The sequence below is a fragment of the Bos mutus genome, chromosome 1, assembly GCF_027580195.1.
Source record: "Bos mutus isolate GX-2022 chromosome 1, NWIPB_WYAK_1.1, whole genome shotgun sequence".
Taxonomy (NCBI): domain Eukaryota; kingdom Metazoa; phylum Chordata; class Mammalia; order Artiodactyla; family Bovidae; genus Bos; species Bos mutus.
The window spans coordinates 142,875,970-142,898,314 of NC_091617.1; the positions used below are offsets into that span (position 1 = coordinate 142,875,970).

General features: G+C 44.6%; 1 protein-coding gene across 1 annotated transcript in view; it reads left to right on the plus strand.

Annotated features, from left to right (window-relative positions):
- Nucleotides 1-22,345, plus strand: part of TRAPPC10 (trafficking protein particle complex subunit 10) — a 78,444-nt gene that overhangs the window by 7,815 nt on the left and 48,284 nt on the right. The window contains 2 exon segments of the mRNA XM_070376863.1: nt 11,385-11,466; nt 15,223-15,358. Coding sequence (XP_070232964.1) covers nt 11,385-11,466; nt 15,223-15,358 — 218 coding nt within the window.

Consider the following 22,345-nt stretch of genomic DNA (forward strand, 5'->3'; position numbering starts at 1 on the left):
ATCTGACCTGACAAGTGACTTCTTGTCATTGGATGTAGGGCCCATCTGTATATGATACAGAATGATCTTATTTGAGAGTTTGAACTTAATCATATCTATAAAGACCCCTTTTCCAAATAAGGTTCATTCCCAGGTCCTGGGTTGGCGGGGGGGCGGGGGGGTCAGGATGTGGACAAATCTTCTAGGGGTGCTGGTCAGCTCCTTGATCACGGCGTCTGCACTGGCATCCAGGTGCACGTCGGCAGCGTCCAACATGTGTCTGGTTTTATAACACTTTCTCCGTCTAGAGGCATGTCCTTACTGTACTCCTGACCCCTGAGCAAGTCCATGGTATCTGGAATTTTGGGCTTGAGATGTTGACTTAAGGTGGGATGATCTCTTAAGAAAAGATGAACCTATTATACAACCTCTCTTTCCTTTTTTTCCCCCCAAGAAAATAAATGTTTTTGTTTGGCTTCCTGCACACGTGTTACATGATGTTTCATTCCTCAGTGTTGTTTTAGGCCCTCGTTTGCCAAATTTTTTGAAGAAGTGAGCAGGGAGGGCTTCCCTGTTGGCTCAGTGGTTAAGAATCTGCCTGCCAATGCAGGAGACATGGGTTCGATCCCTAATCCAGGAAGATCCCATAGGCCATGAAGCAACTGAGCCCGTGTGCCACAACTTCTGAGCCTGTGCTCTAGAGCCCGCGAGCTGCGCCTGCTGAGCCACGTGCCTCCGCTGCTGAAGCCCGCACACCCTGGGGCCGGTGCTCCACCACAAGAGGAGCCCCCACGATGAGAAGCCCACTCTCCGCGATGGGAGAAAACCTGTGCAACAGCGAAGACCCAGCACAGCCAGAAATAAGATAAATGAATGAATGCATCAGTAAATAAAATTATTTTTTAAAAACAGTAAACAGAAAAATTATGAAGAAACTGACAACAGGCTTATACCTTGCTTTCACCAGCGAGTGTCATGTCATGTGTTTGGAAATTTTTCCTTTTTCCAACAGATCTATTTAGTGTTTAGAAGTAGTTGCATACATTTCAGAGCTGCAATTTTAGGTAGAGTCTTAGAACTAACAGTAACGCCTGTGGTAACAATTTTTACTACACTCACAGCTCACCATTTGTAGGCACTCTTAGTCTGGCTAGGTCAGCTTGAAAGTTCCTTAAGCACTGAGGTGAACAGCGGGAAGGGCCAGCAGGCAGGTCATTTTGAGGCTGAAGACCTGAGGGCCAGTGTCTGTGCCTGACCAAGGCCCCTCAGTATTGAGTGCCGCAGCGAGGACCAGGCCCGAGGTGGCCGACTCCTGGTCCACCGCAACCTCTCCAAGGGCTCGGGGAGTCAGACCCCGTCTGCCCACACAGAAAGGGCTTGTCCCTCAAGTTATCCCTGAGGGAAAGCCTTTGCCATAGAACTAAGCAGAATCGAAACATCACTTTCTTTAGTTCAGCAGCTGAAGAACTGAGTAGGGTAGCCGTACTGGCGGTTTTTAGTGTAGTCTTACTGATTCTAAAATTAAATCCGTCTTCTGAGAACTTGACAGCCAGTGCCATCGCTCCATCTGCTGTAGGATGTTCTGGCCTTTGGGGGCCATGTGCTGTGTAGTGTAGAACGAGGCCCTGGATTCACCATCAGAGCAGGTCCTCAGCATCTGCTCCTGGCTTCTTAGAGCTTACGTTCCAGCAAGAGCGTAGATTGTGTGCATACAGGGTAAATTATATCATGTAATAGGTGATGCATGCTAGGAGGAAAGGAGAAAGAGAGAAGGGTAAGAGAAATGGGAGAATTGTTAACATCTCAAACGTTTTATTATAGAAACTTGCAAACTTGTATTAAAAGAAAATAGTATGAAGAACCCCTCCAAGCCTGTCACTCAGTTTCAACAACTAAGTGGTCAGTCTTGCTTCTTTATACCCCTGCCCATTCCTTCCAATCCTGTTGTTATTTTGAAGCAAATCTCAGGCATCGAACATTTATCAGTAAGTCTATGTGTTGTGGACTGAATGTTTGTATGCCCCACCCAAATTCCTACATTGAAGCCCAGACCACTAATGTGGTTGTATTTGCAGATGGGACCTTCTGGGAGATAATTAGGATTGGCTTGGATTACGAGGGTGGGGACCTCATGGTGGGGTCATTGGCCTCGTAAGAAGAGGAGGAGAGGCTGGGAGAGCAAGTCAGCAAGCAGGGAGCCCTCACTGGGAAGCCACAAGGAGGCACCTTGGACTTCAGCCTCCAGAACAAGGAGGAAGACAGTTGTATGTATTGTTTAAGCCACTCCATCTGGGGTGTTCTGTCATGGCAGCCTGAGCTAAGACAGCCTGGAGCACTGAAAGATAAGGACTTTAAAAAATAAGACTGCAAAATCTTTATCACGTCTAAAAATACAATTCCTTAGTATCAAATATTGAGTGTTTACATTTCCAGTGTCTGATGTGTCTTTTTTTAAAAATTTCTTTAAATTATTTAGTGTCAGTAGGTTTTTAGATTGATGTTTTCATTCTGTCTTGACGTCTGAGTTTCCCTCTCACCCTCTGGTTCCTTATCGCTTGTTGAAGAGCCTGGGGGGTGTGCCTTGTGTCTGTTTGCCCGCTGGCTTCTGAGGTGTGGAATCCTTGTTGTAGGAATCTTTAGTTCCTTTGCTCTCTGGTGTGACATGATGTTCCAGACTCACTTTGTGCATTTCCTGCTCTGGCCCGGGAATCAGCCCTTCTTCGGGGAGCCCCGATTCCTTCTGGTGGGAGATCATATTTGGAGACCCCAGTCTGTGTGCTTGGGCTTCTAGTTGCTGCTGGGCCTTTATAGGGGGAAGAGCTGGGTTCTAAATTCATTCTGATCTTTTCAGTTCAAATTCAGAAATTTAGGGCTTTATTTAACTGCTCTGTCCTCTGTATTTGGTTTCTGCCTGCTCTCTCTCTCTCGTGTATTTTTTCTTCCAGTTTGCAGGCATGCTTGGGGATGATAGAACAAGGTCCTCAGACTGGATCAGGGTCCCGTGGAGTGCTCATGGGGGGCCAGAGTTTCTGATGGAGCAGAATGGGGTAGAGCCTGGGAGTGAGGACCTCTCACAGATGCCCAGGTGATCCTGGTGCTGTGGGTCCAGGGCCCTCCTCAGTCCACCTCACACAGCCTCTGATAGCCCTGTGACTGCCACCAGCAGTGCAACAATCTAGTGTGTAGCCCTGTCCTTTCTGCCCTGTGCCTCCCTGACCTGAAGCATCTCCTTCTGTAGGAAATAGTCATACATGTTGTATTAGTATTTCCCTTTCTTAGATAAGAGATCGCAGACTGCATACACATTCCCGACTTCACTTTCCCCCCAAGATTTCTGGGAGAACAGAGTGTAGAGATGGTGCCCTCTCTTGTTTACAGTCCTTAGAGCCCTGTTACAGAGAAGGCAATGGCACCCCACTCCAGTACTCTTGCCTGGAAAATCCTATGGACAGAGGAGCTTGGTAGGCTGCAGTCCATGGGGTCGCTGAGAGTCGGATACGACTGAGCGACTTCACTTTCACTTTTCACTTTCCTGCATTGGAGAAGGAAATGGCAACCCACTCCAGTGTTCTTGCCTGGAGAATCCCAGGGATGGGGGAGCCTGGTGGGCTGCTGTCTATGGGGTCGCACAGAGTCGGACACGACTGAAGTGACTTAGCAGCAGCAGAGCCCTGTTATGTCGATATGCCATGGTTTACTCTGGCCATCCATCAGTGGAATTTGAATGGTTTCATCTTTTGCTGTGTGACACAGTCTTACAATCAAATATATTTTCCCCATGTATCTGTTGGGGTCTGTCACTGTGAGGATTGCTGGGGCTGTGGTAACCACAGTTTTGCTGGTTCAGATCCCCCTTCAAAACAGTGCTCCTTTTGAAAATGATAGTGAGACCCCACTGAGAAAGTGAGTGATCTTTTCAAACGGACTTTTAAGGAGGTGAGAGGGAAATCCAGGGGAAGAGCGGTTTGGGAGAAGCCTCCGGTCCAAGTGCCTGAAACAAGCAAGATATCCTCCTGAATCTCAAATGCTGTGATTCAAACGGCTGTAGCTTGACTATATTCCCTGTGTTTTAAAAATACGTAAACTTTCAAAGGCTGATTTTTTGGTCTTCTTATATATAGATGCACTTATCCAGTCTTTCTTCTGTTAAATTCCTGAGTTTTGGGTCTAATGTGGTCTCTGAGTGCTAGAGAAGGTCATTACTATCCTGTCTTTCTTCTTAAAAAAAGGAGACTTTGGGACTTTCTGTCTCAAGCGGCCTCTGTGCATTGGCTGTAGTTTCTTTTCTGCAAACAGTCCGGAACTCGGTTAACCCTCACAGAGTGCACTTCGTCCCTTTGGTCACGCCTTCGGGCAGGGTGGTGCTGGTTGCGAAGCGAGGGAAGCAGCACAGGGAGAGCGAGCAGGTGTCTGTCACCGGCAGGCTGGGGAGCTGGTGACCAGACCTGTCAGGAAAAGTTAGTGCTGAGATGGCAGGATGGGCCGAGTTGTGATTTAAGGACACTGGAGTGGGTTGCCATTTCCTTCTCCAGGGGATCCTCCCAACCCAGGGATCAAACCCACATCTGCTGCATTGCAGGTAGATTCTTTACCAGTGAACCATCCAGGAAGCCCAAGAAACAATAAAATGAGAGAAAGAAGCATCTGCAGCAGCAGTGCATACTGTTGAGTCAGAGTGGGCAGCTGTACTCTGATGAGCTGCTTGACTCACCTGGGCGGGGAGCCGTGGGTGCCTGGGCTTCCCGGTATGGGGTGGCCCTCGGGCTGCTGGGAGGACTCCGGGTGACTGAGCACCTGCGCAGTAAACGAATGGTCCCCCCCCCGACTTCTGTCAGCTAGTTCTCACCTGGGGCCAAACCCTCTAGTGCTAATAGCAAGTCCTCCTGGATCATCAGATTGGGATAGTCCATAGATTGGGGGTGGGGAGGGCAAATCAAATGCTTCTCTTTGTTTTAAATCAGTCCTATGACTTCACTTTCTATGGTTGTGTCAGTTTCTTGTGACTGCTGTAACAAATTACATAGACTTTGTGCCTAAAAGTAACACAGAGGTATTTTCTCCAAGTCATGGAAGTCAGAAGTCTGACATGGTCCTCTCTGGACATGGTTCCTGTGGATAGGGCTGCTTCTTCTGAGGGCTCCAGGGGAGAATCCCCTTTCCGGCAGCTGGAGGTGCCTGCTCCCTTGGCTCTCTGGGCCCCAGTTCGGTCTTTCTCGTGACTCCATCTCTCTGGTTGTGGCTCTTCCCCATGTAAGGACCCTTGGGAGCACAGTGGGCCTGTCCGGATAAGCCAGGATCATCTCTTTATTTTAAGGTCAGCTGACTAGCAGCTTTAATCCATCTGCAACCTTGATTCTTCCTTGCTGTGTAATGTAACATGTTCACAGGCCCCGGGGAGCAGGACGATTCTGTCAATTTCTGAATGCCCTTGGCACATGTCTGATTCTATAAGTATGAAAGCCCTGTGTCCTTCCCAACAAATAGGTGACTTTTCTGTTTAACCTTTGGCTCCCCCTGAGGCATGATTGGTAACTTTGGAGCACTCGCACCACATTTGTTAATTTATGCCACCCTTTCTGTAGATGGTTTAGTGCTAAATGCAGTCTTATGTCATCATCAAATCCTAAAATTAAAAAAAAATTACATAAATATTACATATACATAAATACTGCATATAAATAACCGTAAATATTGCAGCTACATTAGCAACAACAAACGTATAGCTTTTTGAACAGAGATACAAATATTTTCTTCTCAATTAAGAGAATAGGTGCCTTTATGTTAGCCTAGTCTAGACACCCAGTGTTGCTGAGATGCAGACGGGGATCTCTCTCTAACCTCCACCCCAGACGGAGCCAGCTCACACGGTTTGGTTGGATGTTGATTCCAGCAGGGTTGAGCTTCATGTGCCTTTCCTCTGCTGGAGGCTCTTTCACACAGAACAGGACCCTGGACTCATCCTCTGCTCTTTAAGTATCAGCATAAGACTGATTCTGCTCTGGTCGCAGTTGACTGTTAACTGAAGATCAGGATTTAAAATTGCTTTGGCACTAAATAACCTTGTGACATTGCAGTTCTAGTGGATCCTAAAATAAAAGTTTTGTGCAGAAAAATGATTGAAAGTGAAAGTTTCCATTGCTGTTTGCATTGGTGAAGGGTGAAGCCGATGCTGGGCGACTGACCTCAGCTGTGAGTGGCCCTGAGTGCGGCTGGGCGGGTCTGCTGCGCCCTCCTGGGCTTGGTCTGGACATGTTACTCGGCTCTGCTTAGACTCTGATCTTAGTGATGGTGTGTTGGCTCTAAAAGACTGGCCTACAGGTTTCTATTTTTAGTTATAATTGATTTCTTTGAAAATTAGAGTTGTTTCAAAAATAGCCAATTTCTTACTGTCTCTTTTTGTTGTTCATTCGCTGGGTTGTTTACGACTCTTTGCGACCCCAGGGACACCAGGCTTGCCTGTCCTTCACCATCTCCCAGAGCTTGCTCAAACTCATGTCCATTGAGTCAGTGATGCCATCCAGCCATCTCATCCTCTGCCCTCCTTCTCCTCCTGCCCTCAGTCTTTCCCAGCATCAGGGTCTTTTCCAGTGAGTCGGCTCTTTGCATCAGGTGGCCAAAGTATTGGAGCTTCAGCTTCAGCATCAGTCCTTCCAGTGAATATTCAGGATTGATTTCCTTTAGGATTGACCGGTTTGATCTTCTTGCTGTCCAGGAGAGTCCAGGGGACTCTCAGGAGTCTTCTCCGGCATCGCAATTCAAAAGCATCAATTCTTTAGCACTCAGCCTTCTTTATGGTTCAACTCCCACATCTCTACATGACTACTGGAAAGACCATAGCTTTGACTATACAGACCTTTGTCGGCAAAGTGGTATCCCTGCTTTTTAACGCACTGTCTAGGTTTGTCGTAGCTCTTCTTCCAGTATTCACTCAAGTATTCTTGGGCTTCCGTTGTGGCTCAGCTGGTAAAGAATCTGCCTGAAATGTGGGAAACCTGGGTTCGATCCCTGGGTTAGGAAGATCCCCTGGAGAAGGGAAAGGCTACCCACTCCAGTATTCTTGCCTGAAGAGTTCCTTGGACTGTATAGTCCATGGGGTCACAAAGAGTCAGACACCACTGAGTGACTTTCACTTTCACTTTTTTTCCAGGGAGCAAGTGTCTTTTGATTTCATGGCTGCACTCACTGTCCACACTGATTCTGGAGCCCAAAAAAGAAAAGCTGCCACTGTTTTCACTGTTTCCCCATCTGTTTGCCATGAGTGATGGGACCGGATGCCATGATCTTAGTTGTTTGAATGCTGAGCTTTAAGCCAGTATTTTAACTGTCCTCTTTCACCTTCATCAAGAGGTTCTTCAGTTCTTCACTTTCTGCCATTAGAGTGGTATCATCCACATATTTGAGGTTGTTGATATTTCTCCCTGATGTACTCCTTTCCCAGTTTTGATTCCAGCTTATGCTTCATCCAGACTGGCATTTTGCATGATGTAGTCTGCATATAAGTTAAATACACAGGATGACAGTATACAGCCTTGATGTACTCCTTTCCCAGTTGTGAACCAGTTCATTTTTCCATGTCTGGTTCTACTTGTTGCTCCTTGTCCTGTATACATGTTTCTCAGGAGACAGGTAAGTCTCCTATTTGGTATTCCTATCTCTTTAAGAATTTTGCACAGTTTGTTGTGATACACACAGTCAGAAAGGCTTTAGCTTAGTCAGTGAAGCAGAAGTAGATATTTTTTTGGAATTCCCTTGCTTTTTCTTCTTTCTTTTTCTCTTGCTTTTTCTGTGATCCAGTGGATGTTGGCAATTTGATCTCTGGTTCCTCTGCCTTTTCTAAATCCAGCTTGTACATCTGGTACTGTTGAAGCCAGCTTGAAGGATTTTGAGCATTACCTTGCTAGCATGTGAAAGTCTAAATGACACATCTTTATCTATATTTATTTATATTCTGTTGGACATGTGTTAGTGTCTTCTCAATATTGGTAAAAGTTAACTGTTTTATAATTGAGTTCCCAAGTACTTCTGTTTTTAAAATTTTAAGAAAATGTTCAGCTGAGTTTATTGAAATGTGACCCACATAAACTTAAGTCACTGAAATCATCTTTTTTAACTCCCACCCCCCAACTGGCCATGTTTAATTAGTTCTTACTTGCTTTTAACATAGAAAGTTTAAAATTATGTGATTAATACATAAATATATGCTTCTAAAAATCTCAGAGAATGCAGTCCTACTTCAGAAAATAGTGAAGGTCTGCCTCAGATATCTGAGTGCATGGACCAGAGTCTGATCACAAATGGCAGACATGGGAAGAGAGGCATAGGTAGTCAGGAGCCCAGAGCTCCGCCGGCCTTTTTCTCAGACGTCTCTTGTTGTGGAACATGGGCTTAGTAGCCTCGCAGCGTGTGTGTGGGATCATAGTTCCCTAACCAGGGATCGCACCTGCGTCCTCTGCACTGGAAGCGGATTCTTAACTACTGGACCACCAGGGAAGCTCGAGTGAATCTTCGTAGGCCTCCTGAGAAAGAAAAATAAACACAGCAGTTTTCTGAGCAAAGTTCTCTCAACACATCATCTTAGCCTGGTTTTTGCTTCTAGTAGCTGTATTCTAACAGCAGAGCCCCTGTTGTTCTCATGCCCCTGTGCAGCCCACGGGATCAAAACGAAGCTGCTCTTAGAGTTCAGACCTCAGCACGCCAGTGGCGTTTCTACTAACTGGTTGGGCTGTTTTGGGGCACTACAAAGTATTAATACACATTGTTAATTACCTATCAAGTGAACGGAGATTTTATTCTTCTGAGGTTTTACATATAAGCTCTTTCCTGTCTGTCTTTTATGGCTCTTTCTAGCCCATTTTCAAAGATACCTCCCTCTGTTTTCCATAATACTCAGTATAAAAACTTGAGAGTATTATCATTAATAATAGCCATGCATTCTGAGAAAATCACGGTGGCTTTTCTTCACGTTCAGTCAACATAGGGTTTCAGTGGATGGGAGTGAAAAGTAGGGTGCTGTGTCAGTTTGCTCGGGGTGCTCGGGGTAACAAAATACTCCAGGCTGGGGGTGGGGGGAGCTGAAACAGCAGAACTTTGTTTCCTCGCTGTCTGGAGGCTGGAGGGCCGAGGTCAAGGTGTCAGCAGGGCTGGCTGTGAGACCTCCCTCGGTGGCTTGTCAGTGGCCATGTCTTCTTGCTGCATCCTCACGTGGTCTTTCCTGCCCCAGTGACTGCGTGTCCACATTTTCTCTTGTAAGGATGTCTAAGGGATTTAATCAACTTCCCTGGTGGCTCAGATGGTAAAGTGTCTGGCTGCAATGTGGGAGACCCGGGTTCGATCCCTGGGTTGGGAAGATCCCTGGAGAAGGAAATGGCAACCCACTCCAGTACTCTTGCTTGGAAAATACCATGGATGGAGGAGCCTGGTAGGCTACAGTCCATGGGGTTGCAAAGAGTCAGACATGACTGAGCGACTTCACTTTCTTTCTGAAGGGATTTAATCAGGGCCCATTCAAAAGCCCTTGTTCTCACCTAATCACCTCTTTCAGATACAGTCACATAACAGAGGTGCTGAGGGGTTAGGGTTTCAATGTGTGAATTTTGCTGGGACACAGTTCAGCTCCTTTACAGGGGCTGAGATCAAATGGTCACATGTTCAGCGCCCAGTTATTATCAGACGATGTCTCTGCCCTTGACAGGTGTGTTAATTGACCTGTAATCTTTTAAAATTAAATTTAGGACACAGATTAAAGATTTATTTCATGATTGAATGTAAGAAAAATTGTTACTTTACAGCCTCCAGTTGGACAAGTTTTATATTGTATAACAGGATTTCCTGTGGGAGACACTTGAGAAAGGGGTGTGTAGGAGGCACTTCATTTGTTTTCCCTGTTGCAGAGGTTACTTGTACCTTTATGTGAGACTTTATTGCAAGGAGCATATATATAAAAAGTTAAGTGAAAGAGAAGAAAGCTTCCCTGTGGTTGCCCTAATTTCTTTTTAGCAGAGAGTAGTCATTTTTTTTATATGTTAATTCTAGAACCTTTTCAAGAGGCAGCAGGAGTTGGCACTCAAAGATAAGAAATTAGAAGCTAACTAAAGGTTTTCTTACTTTAATGATTTCTAAGACAATTACCAAATACATGAATGCAGTGAAAACGGATGAGTTAAAACCTAAAAGCTGTTTTTATGGCAACAATAAATTATTAACAGTAACCCTTATTAACGATTTACTCTGCGTCGGGCCTTGTTCAAGGTTATTGTGTTGACTCAGTCTCACAATGACCCTGTTGGAAGCTATTCGTATTTTCCCATTTCACAGATGGCCCCTGAGGCACAGAAAGGATGGTCTTCCCAAGTGTATTCAGCTAGTAGGTGGTGGAGCTCAGAAGGGACCCAGGTGGTCAACATTGCAGCATCTGTGTCCAGTCCCCATGCCCCACTGCCTCTCTGAGGATCAGCTCAGTTGCCCAGAAACATCACTCCTCTCTGTAGTGACTTGACATTGTTATGTGGTTTGGGAAAGGTTCCGTTTTGTTTGTTTTCTTTTTTTTTTTTTAGGCTCGTGGTAGCAAAATAAGTATGTATGTCAGTGGCCCACATCACTTCCCAATGATTTCTTTAAGATCAATATAAATACAGTTGGAAAAAGGTTTCGCTTAACGGTAGCGGATCCTGAGTGTAAGACTGAGCCATTGATTTTGAAAGGTTCTTTCTAGGCTGAAGTAGGATGTGGCTATACTGTCATTTTAGGAGAGCTAAGTGGATTTTTCAGTTCTGTTAAGGCCGGGATGAAAGAGCTGAGTTAACAGCTGAGCTGTGAAGTCAGAGACTCCCGAGTTCCTCACTGGTCTCTGCCACCAGCAAGCTGTGTACTCTGGGCGCGGGGCCCTTACAGCTCCTCTGTCCTTGATGTGCGGTTGGATCTGCCTCCAGGGCTTCCCATGAGGACAAGTGAGAGCAGGTGTGTTTGGTGTCCTGGGTACCAGAGAGTAGCCTGTGTGTCTTGGCTCCTGCTGGAATTTGGTGAAGAAACTCACATCCACTTGTCCTGGCTTCCTTTTCTGCCTGGAGTTTCATGGCTGTTTTATCCAAGTTGAAGAAGTGGCTGTAGGAGCTGACACAGGTGCGCGGCTGGGCAGGGTTGGTCCAGCTCCGCCCTCCTTAGCTGTCAGACCTCTTCCTCCTCCTCTTACTCTTAGGGAGAATTTATCTCCTCAGGGAGGCCAGGTGGGGGCGAAGTTAGATCAAGTGCTGGATTTTCTAGAGACCACTTCTTTAAAGATACAAAACAACCTGTTTTGTGATGTCATTTTGCTAAATTATTCAATTGTGTAAAAATACCAATTAATACATTTTAGAGCCCATTTTCCCTATATTTACCTAACAGTGCCATGTTTATTCCTGTTGTAGGTGCTGGAGATCAGAATTTATTTACCTCCATTTACCCGACACTTTCCCAGCAGCTTCCAAGAGATCCGATGGAATGGAGAAGGTATGGCATCCCCCTCCTTGTTTTGTAGGTGTCAGTGTGAGTGAGTGAAGCAGTGAAAGTGAGAGCCTGAGTTCTAAGGAGACTGAGAAGAAGGGCCCGTAATCTGTGAGCCTTTTTTTAAGGAACGTGTTGTTTTCTGAACAAGACCTGCAATGATAGAAATGGGACATGTCTTCGGACTCACAGGCCCCTCGTATAGAGGTGACTTCTGACTTGTGGTGGCATTTGGTTAAGGAGATGGGCACCCATATTCCTCAGAGGAGCTGGTGCCTCTGCGTCTTAACCAGGACTTCGTCACCCTGAGTGCCTGGGCTCTTCTCTTAAGGATGAGAAAGTGGACAGAAGGATGATCTTTAAAATTAGGAGTGCCATCAGATCAGTCCTCCCATTGGCCCTGTTGTTTGTAATTGTTCCTCTAATGACTTGTTCTGAGGAAATAATTGACTTTGAATTATTTTACTGAAAAACTAACTTCTGGTAAGATTAGATATTATTTGTGGAAAATGTTTGGATTGTTAATACTGTTTATTAATAATATTAATATTGTTAATACCTGTTAATACTGGCAGTCTGATTTTAACCAAGGTGAATGAAAAATTTCCTGTTGTTATTCATGCTCGTGTAATTCTGATTCTTGCTACATTATTCCTTTCTGACCACCAGTTTTTACCCTCCTAACGTGAAGAATTAACATTCTGGATGACTTTACCAGGCTCTCTGTTGAATCTAGTCTAATCTTTGTGCCTGCTTAGTGTTACAAGGAATGTATTTATTTACCAAAATGTAATATAAAGAATGTACAGAACTGGGAGAATTCCCTTACAGAAAAATTATTCAACTATTGAAGAGGCCCAGTGCTGTGAATGAGAGAAAACAATTCAGCAAATGGAAGAATTTAATAATATCTGAAGAAATGGAGTCATCTGGAAAGGATTTCAAACAAGTATACATTATTCAAACATTCAGAAAGATAAATGAGAAATGGGCTTATGAGAAAAAAATGGAATAGAGACCCTGCATAGATTTAATGTGCATATTCTTTGCTTCACCGTCTTGAAAACTAAATGAGAGAAGAGTACTAGAAAGGCCTAAACGTTTAAGGACAGAGAAGGCGGAGGCGGCAGCAGCGGAGACACGGATATCTTTCTGGGAGCAGAAGGATGGACAGAGGAATGGGAGGGAAAGCCCTCTGTGTGTCTGCAGAGGGGACACCCTGAGAAGCAGGCGGGTCCCTGACAGGTGAAAGGGCCCAGGACCTGGGGAGGCAAGGGCAAGACCAAGTGCAGAGGGGTGTGTGTGTATGTGTGGCTCTTTAGTATTGTTTGACATGTTAAAGTGTGTGTATTTCACTTTGGCAAAAATGTGATTGATTAGATCTTGGGAAACAAAATTGAAGCAGAAACTTGACTTTACACACTGAACTTCTGTGTAGCTGAAGAACAGAGTGATGAATTGGGAGATTGCACTTGGGAACTCCGGAGCTGAGAGCTGAGAGCCAGAGATGGAGGTCCGAGAGGAAAGCTGAGCCGTGAAGGCCAAGTCCATAGGTTTCCATATCCCTGTAGTTGGTATTTCAGAAGTGACTGTGCAGCGAGTGGAGAGATGGGCCCTGCTTGAGGAATTGGTGTCCAGGTTTTCCCAGAAGTGAGTTCAGAGATTTCAGGGGCTGCTGGATGTCAAGCAGAATGAAAACAAAAGCAATCAAACAAAAAGCCACATCAAGAAATAGGGAGAAAAGAAAAACCGAGTCTGCAGTCTCTAACAGCATTTAAAATGCAGCCTAAGATAGAGCATTTAAGAGGAGTACTTTGACTTGAAGGCTGTACCTTGACTCTTAGTTGTGTCTGACTCTTTGTGACCCCATACAGTCCATGGAATTCTCCAGGCCAGAATACTAGAGTGAGTAGCCTTTCCCTTCTCCAGGGGATCTTCCCAACCAGGGGGTTAAACCCCAGTCTCCCACATTGCAGGCAGATTCTTTACCAGCTGAGCCACAAGGGAAACCCCACCTTGACTTGAGCCTGAGGAGACTGAGAGCTGAGTTCTGAGAAGCCCCACCTTGACTCTAGAGTTGTGTATTATTCACACTCACACAGCGGGAAGACTGTCTCAGCCTCCCCCTGGCCTTGGAGAGACAGGGTTCCGGCTGGGCCCGGGGTGTCCGTACACCACTACACCGTGCTCTCTAGAGCCCTGCTCCCATCTTATATTCGCTGCTGCCACAGCATGGAAATAGCTGGAAACATGCTGTTAACAGGAACACCTTCAGGTGTGTATGATCAGAAGCTGTACTACTGTCTCTGAAGTAATTAAGGAATGTGTCTCAAGGAAAACACATGTGTCAGGAACATGAACCCTGAATTCACAGGGTGAAGGGAGCAGCTGCCTGAAAGCAAGTCATAACAAAGATTTCACTATTTTATGGTGTCAATGCTTTTAAAAATTAAAAATCTAAAATTTCAGAATGTGGAAGAAAGCAGAAAGAAAACAGTGTCGTATCTTTGTCCTGTTCAAGGAGAGATATAGACACTTACTGTACTTTTTGAAAGGGAAATTAAAAGTTTATGCATATTAAAAATTAAAATGTAAATAACAGAAAAGAAATAGAAGATTAAACTTTCAAGCTAACAGAGAAAAAGGATGGAAAAGGAAAACTTGATTAATCTCACCAAGGACAGAAAAAACTAGCGTGAGATAGAAAATCCACAAGTTAAAGCATAATAACATTCAGTATGGTTGTTTTCAGTTTATTCATCATGGAGAATCCTTAGGTTAGACAAAAAGAATAAAATCTATCTGTAGATATGTAAAAGAGACAGCTCACTAGAGGTGGAAAATAGAGGTGTGGAAAAGAGATGTATGTGGTCTAATTTATTTTTAGAAGTATAATTAAGCAGTGTCCATACTCTATGATAGCCATCGATTAGATGTGTAGCTTGTGGGATCTTGGTTCTTGGATTGAGGAAAATTGGAGGACGGGACTTCCCTGGTGATGCAGTGGGTAAGAATCTGCCTTCCAATATAGGTTTGATCCCTGTTCTAGGAAGATCCCACATGCCATGGAGCAACTGAGCCTGTGAGCCATAGTTACTGAGCCTGTGCTCTAGAGCCCAGCAACTGCTGAGCCCACACACTGCAGCTGCTGAAGCCTGCTGCCTGGAGCCCGTGCCCTGCAACAAGAAAACCCCAAGCACTGCAACGAAGAGTAGCCCCCACTTGCTGCAACTAGAGAAAGCCCATGAAGAGCAGCAAAGACCCAGCACAGCCGAAAATAAATTTAAAAATTATTTTTAAAAATTTCCTTGAGATGTCCTTTAAAAAAAAATTGAAGGATGGGTGGTTACCACTATTTATGCTGTGCAAGCAGAAACCTGTTCTTTTTCACCAGACAGTTCTCTTTTTTGGATAATGCAGTTTGTTGCAAAAATATTAGAGCAGTTTAAAGCTTTGGTAGTTTCAAACTGCACTTTTGACATTTGGGAAACACTGTGCTTCTTTTATGGTGACTGTATACTGACATTTTTCTCAGAAGTCTGTACTGTTGCAAATGGAGTTATGAAGAGCTTTGACACATGAACTGTGTTTAAAGTAATTTATAGCATCTTTTCAAATGGAACATATAATAGTTAAAATTCAGGGTTAGTATCACCTATGCACTTCTGAACGCATAGATATGATGAGATTGTTGTCTTTTCTCGTTTTCCTTCTGCTGAACATTCTCATGTTTCTCAGTGACTCGTTCACAATTGTTGATAGGTCCTATGGCCGGGCTCCAAAGATGATTCACCTGGAGTCTAACTTTGTTCAGTTCAAAGAGGAGCTGCTGCCCAAAGAAGGGAACAAAGCCCTGCTGACCTTCCCCTTCCTGCACATTTACTGGACGGAGTGCTGTGTGAGTATTCATTGTGGGGAACATTATAATGGGTTGAGAACTCACAGGTCTGGGTTTTGCTGAGACAGCTATACTTTTTGAAATTTACTATTTTAATTTTTTGGTATTCTCTTTTCTCCATTCTTCAGCCAAGTGTATGACTTTGCCATGGCCTAGTTCTGCTCTGGCCCAGTGCATGTACTCATCGTAATCACCAAATACAGTCACCGAATTACTTCCTACGTTTCCAGTTCTTGCGAGCCATCTCCCTGTGTCCTGGTGGGCACTAGCTATTTCTAACAGTTCCTTTCAGCTTTGTTTTCCTCGCACCCTGTAGTCACCACATGGCTGTTATTCTCCTTGAGAATCCTTGTCTGTCTCTGGTGCTGGTTGGCAGGCTCTCTGTGGGCAGGGAGCTGTCTCCTAACTCACCCCCCGAGTCTGGTGCAGGAGGTGCTTTGTGATGCCCGTTGAGAGAGCGGACACTGCTGCTGTGGGCACCCTGGCCTTTACTTGGCAGTTCTGTACTCATGAACCTGAATTCTTTCATGAACGAATGGAAAATTCTGTGGGTCATTTGTTCTATCTGTTTCAACTCTAATAAAATAAGCAGTTAGCAGTGTACAGAGTACATGAATCATTACACATTGTGACGTTTTAACCTGGATCTGAGGATGCAGAGTAGTTATTGTAGTTCTACTTTGTAGCCTTTCCCTGTGAAGTCACATGGACAGGCTTCTTCCCCGCAAACTCTTAGGTTAGTTTATGTGAGGTGTTGTCCACCAGAGGGGCTCGTTAGAGATGCGACGCCTGGGGTTTTATTGGACCAGGCACATAGGCAACCTCTGCCTGGCACGTAGCAGTGCTCTGAACTCCTGGGGAACACAGGGGTCAGCACAAGCCATGTGATGGGTGCAGTGTGTGTGCAGGGAGGCACTTCCTATGGCACAGTGATGGGAATCCTCCAACATCCAGATTGGATTTAGCACAAGGCTGGTTCTTCCTGACCCAGACATCACCACAGCCTGCACACACCTCTTCCCAAGTTATCAGAAACCCATGTGGGCTTCTCTTTTAGTGCTTTACAGTTCATTGTCTTTATTTTGATGTTCAAGTTGTCTCAGGTTTGGCCAGTGAGAGTCACTTCAAACTGGCTCCTGTGGCCTTCTGAGCACTTTCTAACTTTAGACATGACAGAATATTCTGGGTTCTTGTCCCTTTGCTACCCCTGTGTTGGAATCAGCCGTTTTTTCTCAATGCCTTGATCCCCCTGGCATGGCGGGAATGGCCCTGCTGCTGTGCCAGTTGACTCCACAGGGCTCTGAAAGCACATGTCTTAGAAATCATGACTTGATACCGATGCCTCTGATTTTAGCCTAACCCCAGGGTGCTTTCTTGCCTTAACCTGTACTGTGTTTATATCCACCCTGGCCCTGACAACATGGGCACCTTCACTTAACCTGCTCAGGGCTGCAGTGTGCATAGAATGGTTTCAGAGTTGCTATAAACATGACTGCCTGAAACAGGCTGGCTGAGAAGAGTTCAGAGCCTGTGTGCAGTGCGTGCTTTCCCGGGCCTGACAGTCCACGTTCAGACCTGGCTGGGCTGGTCGCTCTCAGGGGTCGTTCTTTTCAGTGTTTGCCTAGTTGCCCTGGCATGTTTATTTTTTCATATGAACCTTAGTATTCAATTCCTTTTCTAAGTATTTTACCTTTTTTGTTGCTATTGTCAGTAGGATTTTTTTCTCACATTTTCTTCCAGTTGGTGATTTTTTGTGTATATAGAGACTGTTGGTTTGTTTTTTTTTTTTTTTTCATGTTAACCTTGCTGAATTTTTTTTATTGTTTGAGTTTGTTTTGTCATTGGTTCTCAAAACCAGTGTCTGCAGGCCCCAAAGTCTAGGGTTTTCCAGTCATCCTATCTTGCCACCTGCAGAGTCTTACTGCTTCCTTTTCAGTTCTTATGTCTCAGATTACCTTCCTGGTCTAGGACATTGTCTGTTAGTGGTGGAGACAGTGGGTATCTTTTCCTTGTTCCTGGTTCAGTGGGAATGCCTGTGATTGGTACCCCCCAGTAAGTAGGGTGCTGGCTGTGGGAATCAGGTGGATTTGAGTCAGTGTGTGAAGGAACTTCCATCCATTCCTATTTTCTCGAGAGTTTTTTAAATTAGGAATACACTGTTGAATTCTGTTAAAGGCTTTGTCATACCTGGTGGAGATAATCATATGATTTTTCTCACTTAGATCTACTAATACATTGAATTACATTACTGGTAATGGGTATTTTTGAACCATACTCGTATTCCTGGTATATTCCACTTGGTCAGAGTATTATTTTCTTAATGTGACATTGGTGTCTGTTCATTTTATTTAGGATTTTTTGCATCTGCATTCACAAGTGATTGGTCTTTAACTTTTTTGTGTATTGTGTTTATAAGGTTTAGCTACTTCCCTAGTGGCTCAGACGGTAAAGCATCTGCCTACAATGCGGGAGACCCAGGTTCGATCCCTGGGTCGGGAAGATCCCCTGGAGAAGGAAATGGCAACCCACTCCAGTATTCTTGCCTGGAAAATCACATGGACGGAGGAGCCTGGTGGGCTGCAGTCCATGGGCTCGCAGAGAGTCAGACATGACGGAGCAACTTCACTATCAATGTTATGCTTGATTCATAACTTGACAGAGTTCTGAGAAATCGTCTGGGCCTGGCACTCTCATGGGATAGTTTCTTGATTATGTTCTGTATCCCTTCCATGAAGGTTGGTCTGTTTTAACCATTTGTCTACTTTGATAAACTGTGTTTTTCTTACAAATTCTACATTTCAGTTAAATTTTAAAATCTCTTTCCATTGAGACGTATGAATAGTCTTTTTTCGACTTTTGAAGTGTGCTCTGTGTCAATAGTTATTTCTCCATTGTTATTTCTTACTTTGTGTATTGGTGTTTTGTTTTTTTTTTCTTTCTTTCTTGATGAAATTAGCTAGTTTGATTCTCCCCTTTCCTCCAGAACCAGGATTTTCATTTGTTAGTCTGATATACAGTTGGTATGTTTTCTATCTCATTAATTTCTGCTTTCATTTTTTACTGTCTCCTTCCTTTTGTTTTCTTATAGTTTACTTTTTCTTTTCCTAGTTGTTTTGAGTTGGAAATACATTTATCTTCATTCTTAAGTTTTTAGTGATATAGGTCTTTAAAGATGTGAATTTAAATATATCCCAGGGCCACAGCTGACACCAGGTGGAGCAGACGAGCTGTAGACTTGGGAACAGTCAGTCTTCTGGGCCAGTCTGTTCTGTAGTGGTTTGTTACAAAATCATAGATAACTGATTGAAAAGGGAAAAACCAGAAGACTGGAGATGTTTTGATTGGGACTGCCTTGAAACTGTTAATACATTCATCTGAGAAGAATTTTAATGATGATGGATCTTCTCCTCTGGGAACCATTCTTCATGGCTTTTTAATGTTCTTCTGTAATGTGTTGTAATGTTTTTCATAGAAGTCTTGCATTCTTACTGCAAGATGTATTTCGTGTTTGTGGACATTATGTTGTTGTTGAGTCACTCAGTCATGTCTGACTCGTCGTGACCCCATGGATTACAGCACGCCAGGCTTTCCTGTCCTTCACTACCCAGACTTTGCTCAAACTCGTGTCCATTGAGTCAGTGATGCCATCCAACCATCTCATCCTCTCTTGTCCCCTTTTCTTCCTGCCTTCAGTCTTCCCCAGCATCAGGGTCTTTTCCAGTGATTTGGCTCTTTGCATCAGGTGGACATTATAGATGATTTTTTTCCTCCTTAAACTTACATTTCCTAGTAGGAATCCTGTGGAGGTTTTTTTTTTCTGTTTTAGTTTTGGTTATCATCTAGTAAGAAAATTTCCATGGCTAAAGAATCCCACCATGGGATTCCATGGTGGCTCAGACGGTAAAGAGTCTGCCCACAGTGTGGGAGATTTGAGTTTGATCCCTGGGTTGGGAAGATCCCCTGGAGAAGGAAATGGCAACCCACTCCAGTATTCTTGCCTGGAAAATCCCATGGACAGAGGAGCCTGGTGGGCTACAGTCTGTAGGGTCCTAAAGAGTCAGACATGACTGAGAGACTTCACTTTCACTTTTCCTTTTATTAAGAAAAATTCCTGGAGCAAGTTGACAATGTTTAGGATTTTAGATTTAGAAGTAAAATTCCGTTGTGTTATTTTAGTGGTTGCTTTCGGGTTTGTAGTCCACACTGTAAGTTACGCCTCCTTCCTTCACGTCTGCTGTGCTGCTTGAGACAGTATGCGGGGTCACAGCACTGCCTTTCTCGCCCCTGCCTCATGTGACTGTGCGTACATTCAGCCTTACGTGTGTGGTAGACCCACAGTACATGGTTGTTGTTTTTGCTGTAAACCATCAAGTGTGTTGTAAAGAGAATAAACCTGGGAAAGTGTGTCTTTCATGTCTGCCTGCGTGTTTAGCATTTCCAGTGCACCCCCTTCCTGTGTGCATCCAGATTTTCAGGTGGTGTTCATTTCTTTCTGCCTGAAGGACTTCTTTCTGCTTCTGTATAGTGCAGGGCCATTGGTGATGAGTTCTTCTCAGCCGTTAAATATTTGAGGAGCTATTTATTTTGCCTTTATTTTTGGAGAATATTTCCCTGATAGGTCTTGTGCGAAGGTTCTCCCTGCTCTGCGCCCCCCCCGCCACCCCGCTTTTAGCACTTAGAAGATGTTGCTTCACTGTCTTTTGCTTTCCATTGTTACCCATGAAACATCTTTGAATTTTGACTGTTATTTTGTACATAAAATGTCTTTCCTTTGGTGTTTTTTTTTTTTTTCAAATTGATGGACTAATTGACGCCTGCCCTGGGTCTTGGTTGCTGCCCGTGGGCTCTCTCCAGTTGTGGCGCCTGGGTTTCTTGTGGTGGTGGCCTCTCTTGTGGAGCACAGGCTCTGAGGTGCGCGGGCCCAGTAGCTGAGGCTTGTGGGCTCTAGAGCGCAGGCTCAGCCGTCGTGGTGCGTAGGCCCAGCTGTCCCATGGCACGTGGGGTCTTCTCTTATCAGGGGTGGAACTAGTGTTCCCTGCATTGGCGGGTGGATTCTTAGCCACTGGACCACCAGAGAAGTCCTGTGTTGTTTTAGGATTCTTTTTCTTTATCAGTGATTTTAAGCAGTTTGATTATGATGTGCCACGGTGGACCTTCATTTCTTGTGCTTGGATTTTGGGTTTTTGTTTTTGCTTTTTTACTTTCAGGATTTATAATTTTGATCAAATTTGGCACATTTTTGGTCATTATTTCTTCAACTATTTTTTCTGTTCCTCTTCTCTCCTTTGGGGACTCCGTTAGCTCTGTGTGAGGTCACTTGACGCCTCCCGAGTCACTGCATTGTGGGCGCGTCATCAGTCTTCATCTGTGTTTCATTTGGATAATTTCTGTTCCTGTGCCTTCACGTTAACGGGTTGTTTCTTCTTCAGTGTCTAATCTGCTCTTAGTCCTACCCAGTGTATTTTTCAGTTTAGACATTGTGGTTTTCATCTCTTTGAGTTCCTCAGGGGTCTTCTCCTTCTTTTAAAATATCTTTCCTGTCTCTGCTTAGCATCAGTCTTTCTCTGCCTTCATGAACATATGAAATATGGCAGCAATAGCTATTTTAATGGCCTTGTCTACTAACTCTGTTATCTGTATTTACTGAGTCTGTTTCTTTTGAGTGGTTTTTCTGCTTTTTATAGATCTTATATATTCTTATTTCTTTACCTGCTTGGCAGTTTTTTATTGGATGCTAGACATTGTGAATTTTATCTTGTTTGGTGCTGTTATTTTATGTAATCCCAGAAAATTTCTTTGTGCTTTATTTAAGTTATGTTTAAATTTGATCCTTTCTGTTGTTGTTGTTCAGTTGCCAAGTTGTATCCGACTCCTTGTGACCCCATGAGCTGCAGCCACAGCAGGCTTCCCTGTCCTTCACTATCTCCTGGAGTTTGCTCAAACTCATGTCCATTGAGTCAGTGATGCCATCCAACCATCTCATCCTCTGCCTCCTGCCCTCAACCTTTCTCATCATCAGGGTCTTTTCCAATGAGTTGGTTCTTCACATCAGGTGGTCAAAGTATTGGAGCTTTAGCTTCAGCATCCGTCCTTCCAATGAATATTCAGGGTTGATTTCCATTAGGACTGACTGATTTAATTTCCTTGTTGTCCAAAGGACTCTCGAGAGTCTTCTCCAGCACCATAATTTGAAAGCATCTTCTTCAGTGCTCAGCTTTCTTTATGATCCAACTCCCACATCCATACATAATTATTGGAAAAACCATAGCTTTGACTATATGGACCTTTGTCTCTGATTTTTAATATGCTGTCTAGATTGGAGCCTGGTGGGCTGCAGTCCATGAGGTTGCAAAGGGTTGGACAAGACTGAGCGACTAAGGACAGCATAGGTTGGAGGATACATGTGTGTATGTGTCCCCACACGTGTGTTTACACCTCCATATGTAACTCTTTGTGCCCGTGCATGTGAACGTGTGCATACACACAACCCAGTTCCAGTGCAGCACCCAGGGTCAGTTCTCATTCCTTCCCTTTGTGTGTGTGTGACTTTCTCCAGCTCAGAGAAGCCAGGCACTCACTGTCCTCCATGATGGGGTTTTCCTCTCTTCACTGTGGTTTCCTGAGAGACCCTTAGCCCCACAGGTTCAGCTTGGGTTCCTCTTCTGCAGAGTCACTGAGCCTCTCTTGGAATGTTTGTTGTTTGCTCACCATCGTGAGCCATGGCCTGGGTTCTGTCCTGATTCCTCTAGGACTTCGGGGGACTCTGTCCTTCCTGCTGCTCATTGAGGCCTCTTCTGAGAGTCCCTGCAGGCTGCCACCCACAGCGTCCCCAGGAGAGGGGCTGGTGTCCCCTTGGTGTGTGGTTGCCCCCCTTGTGGTGGGTTCTGGCAAAGAGCGCCTGGGAAGGCCTCCTTGGAACTTATCATGTTGCCTCACCTCTCCCTGTCCAGTGGGCCTTGAGATCTGCATCTGTGCTTTGATTTTGAA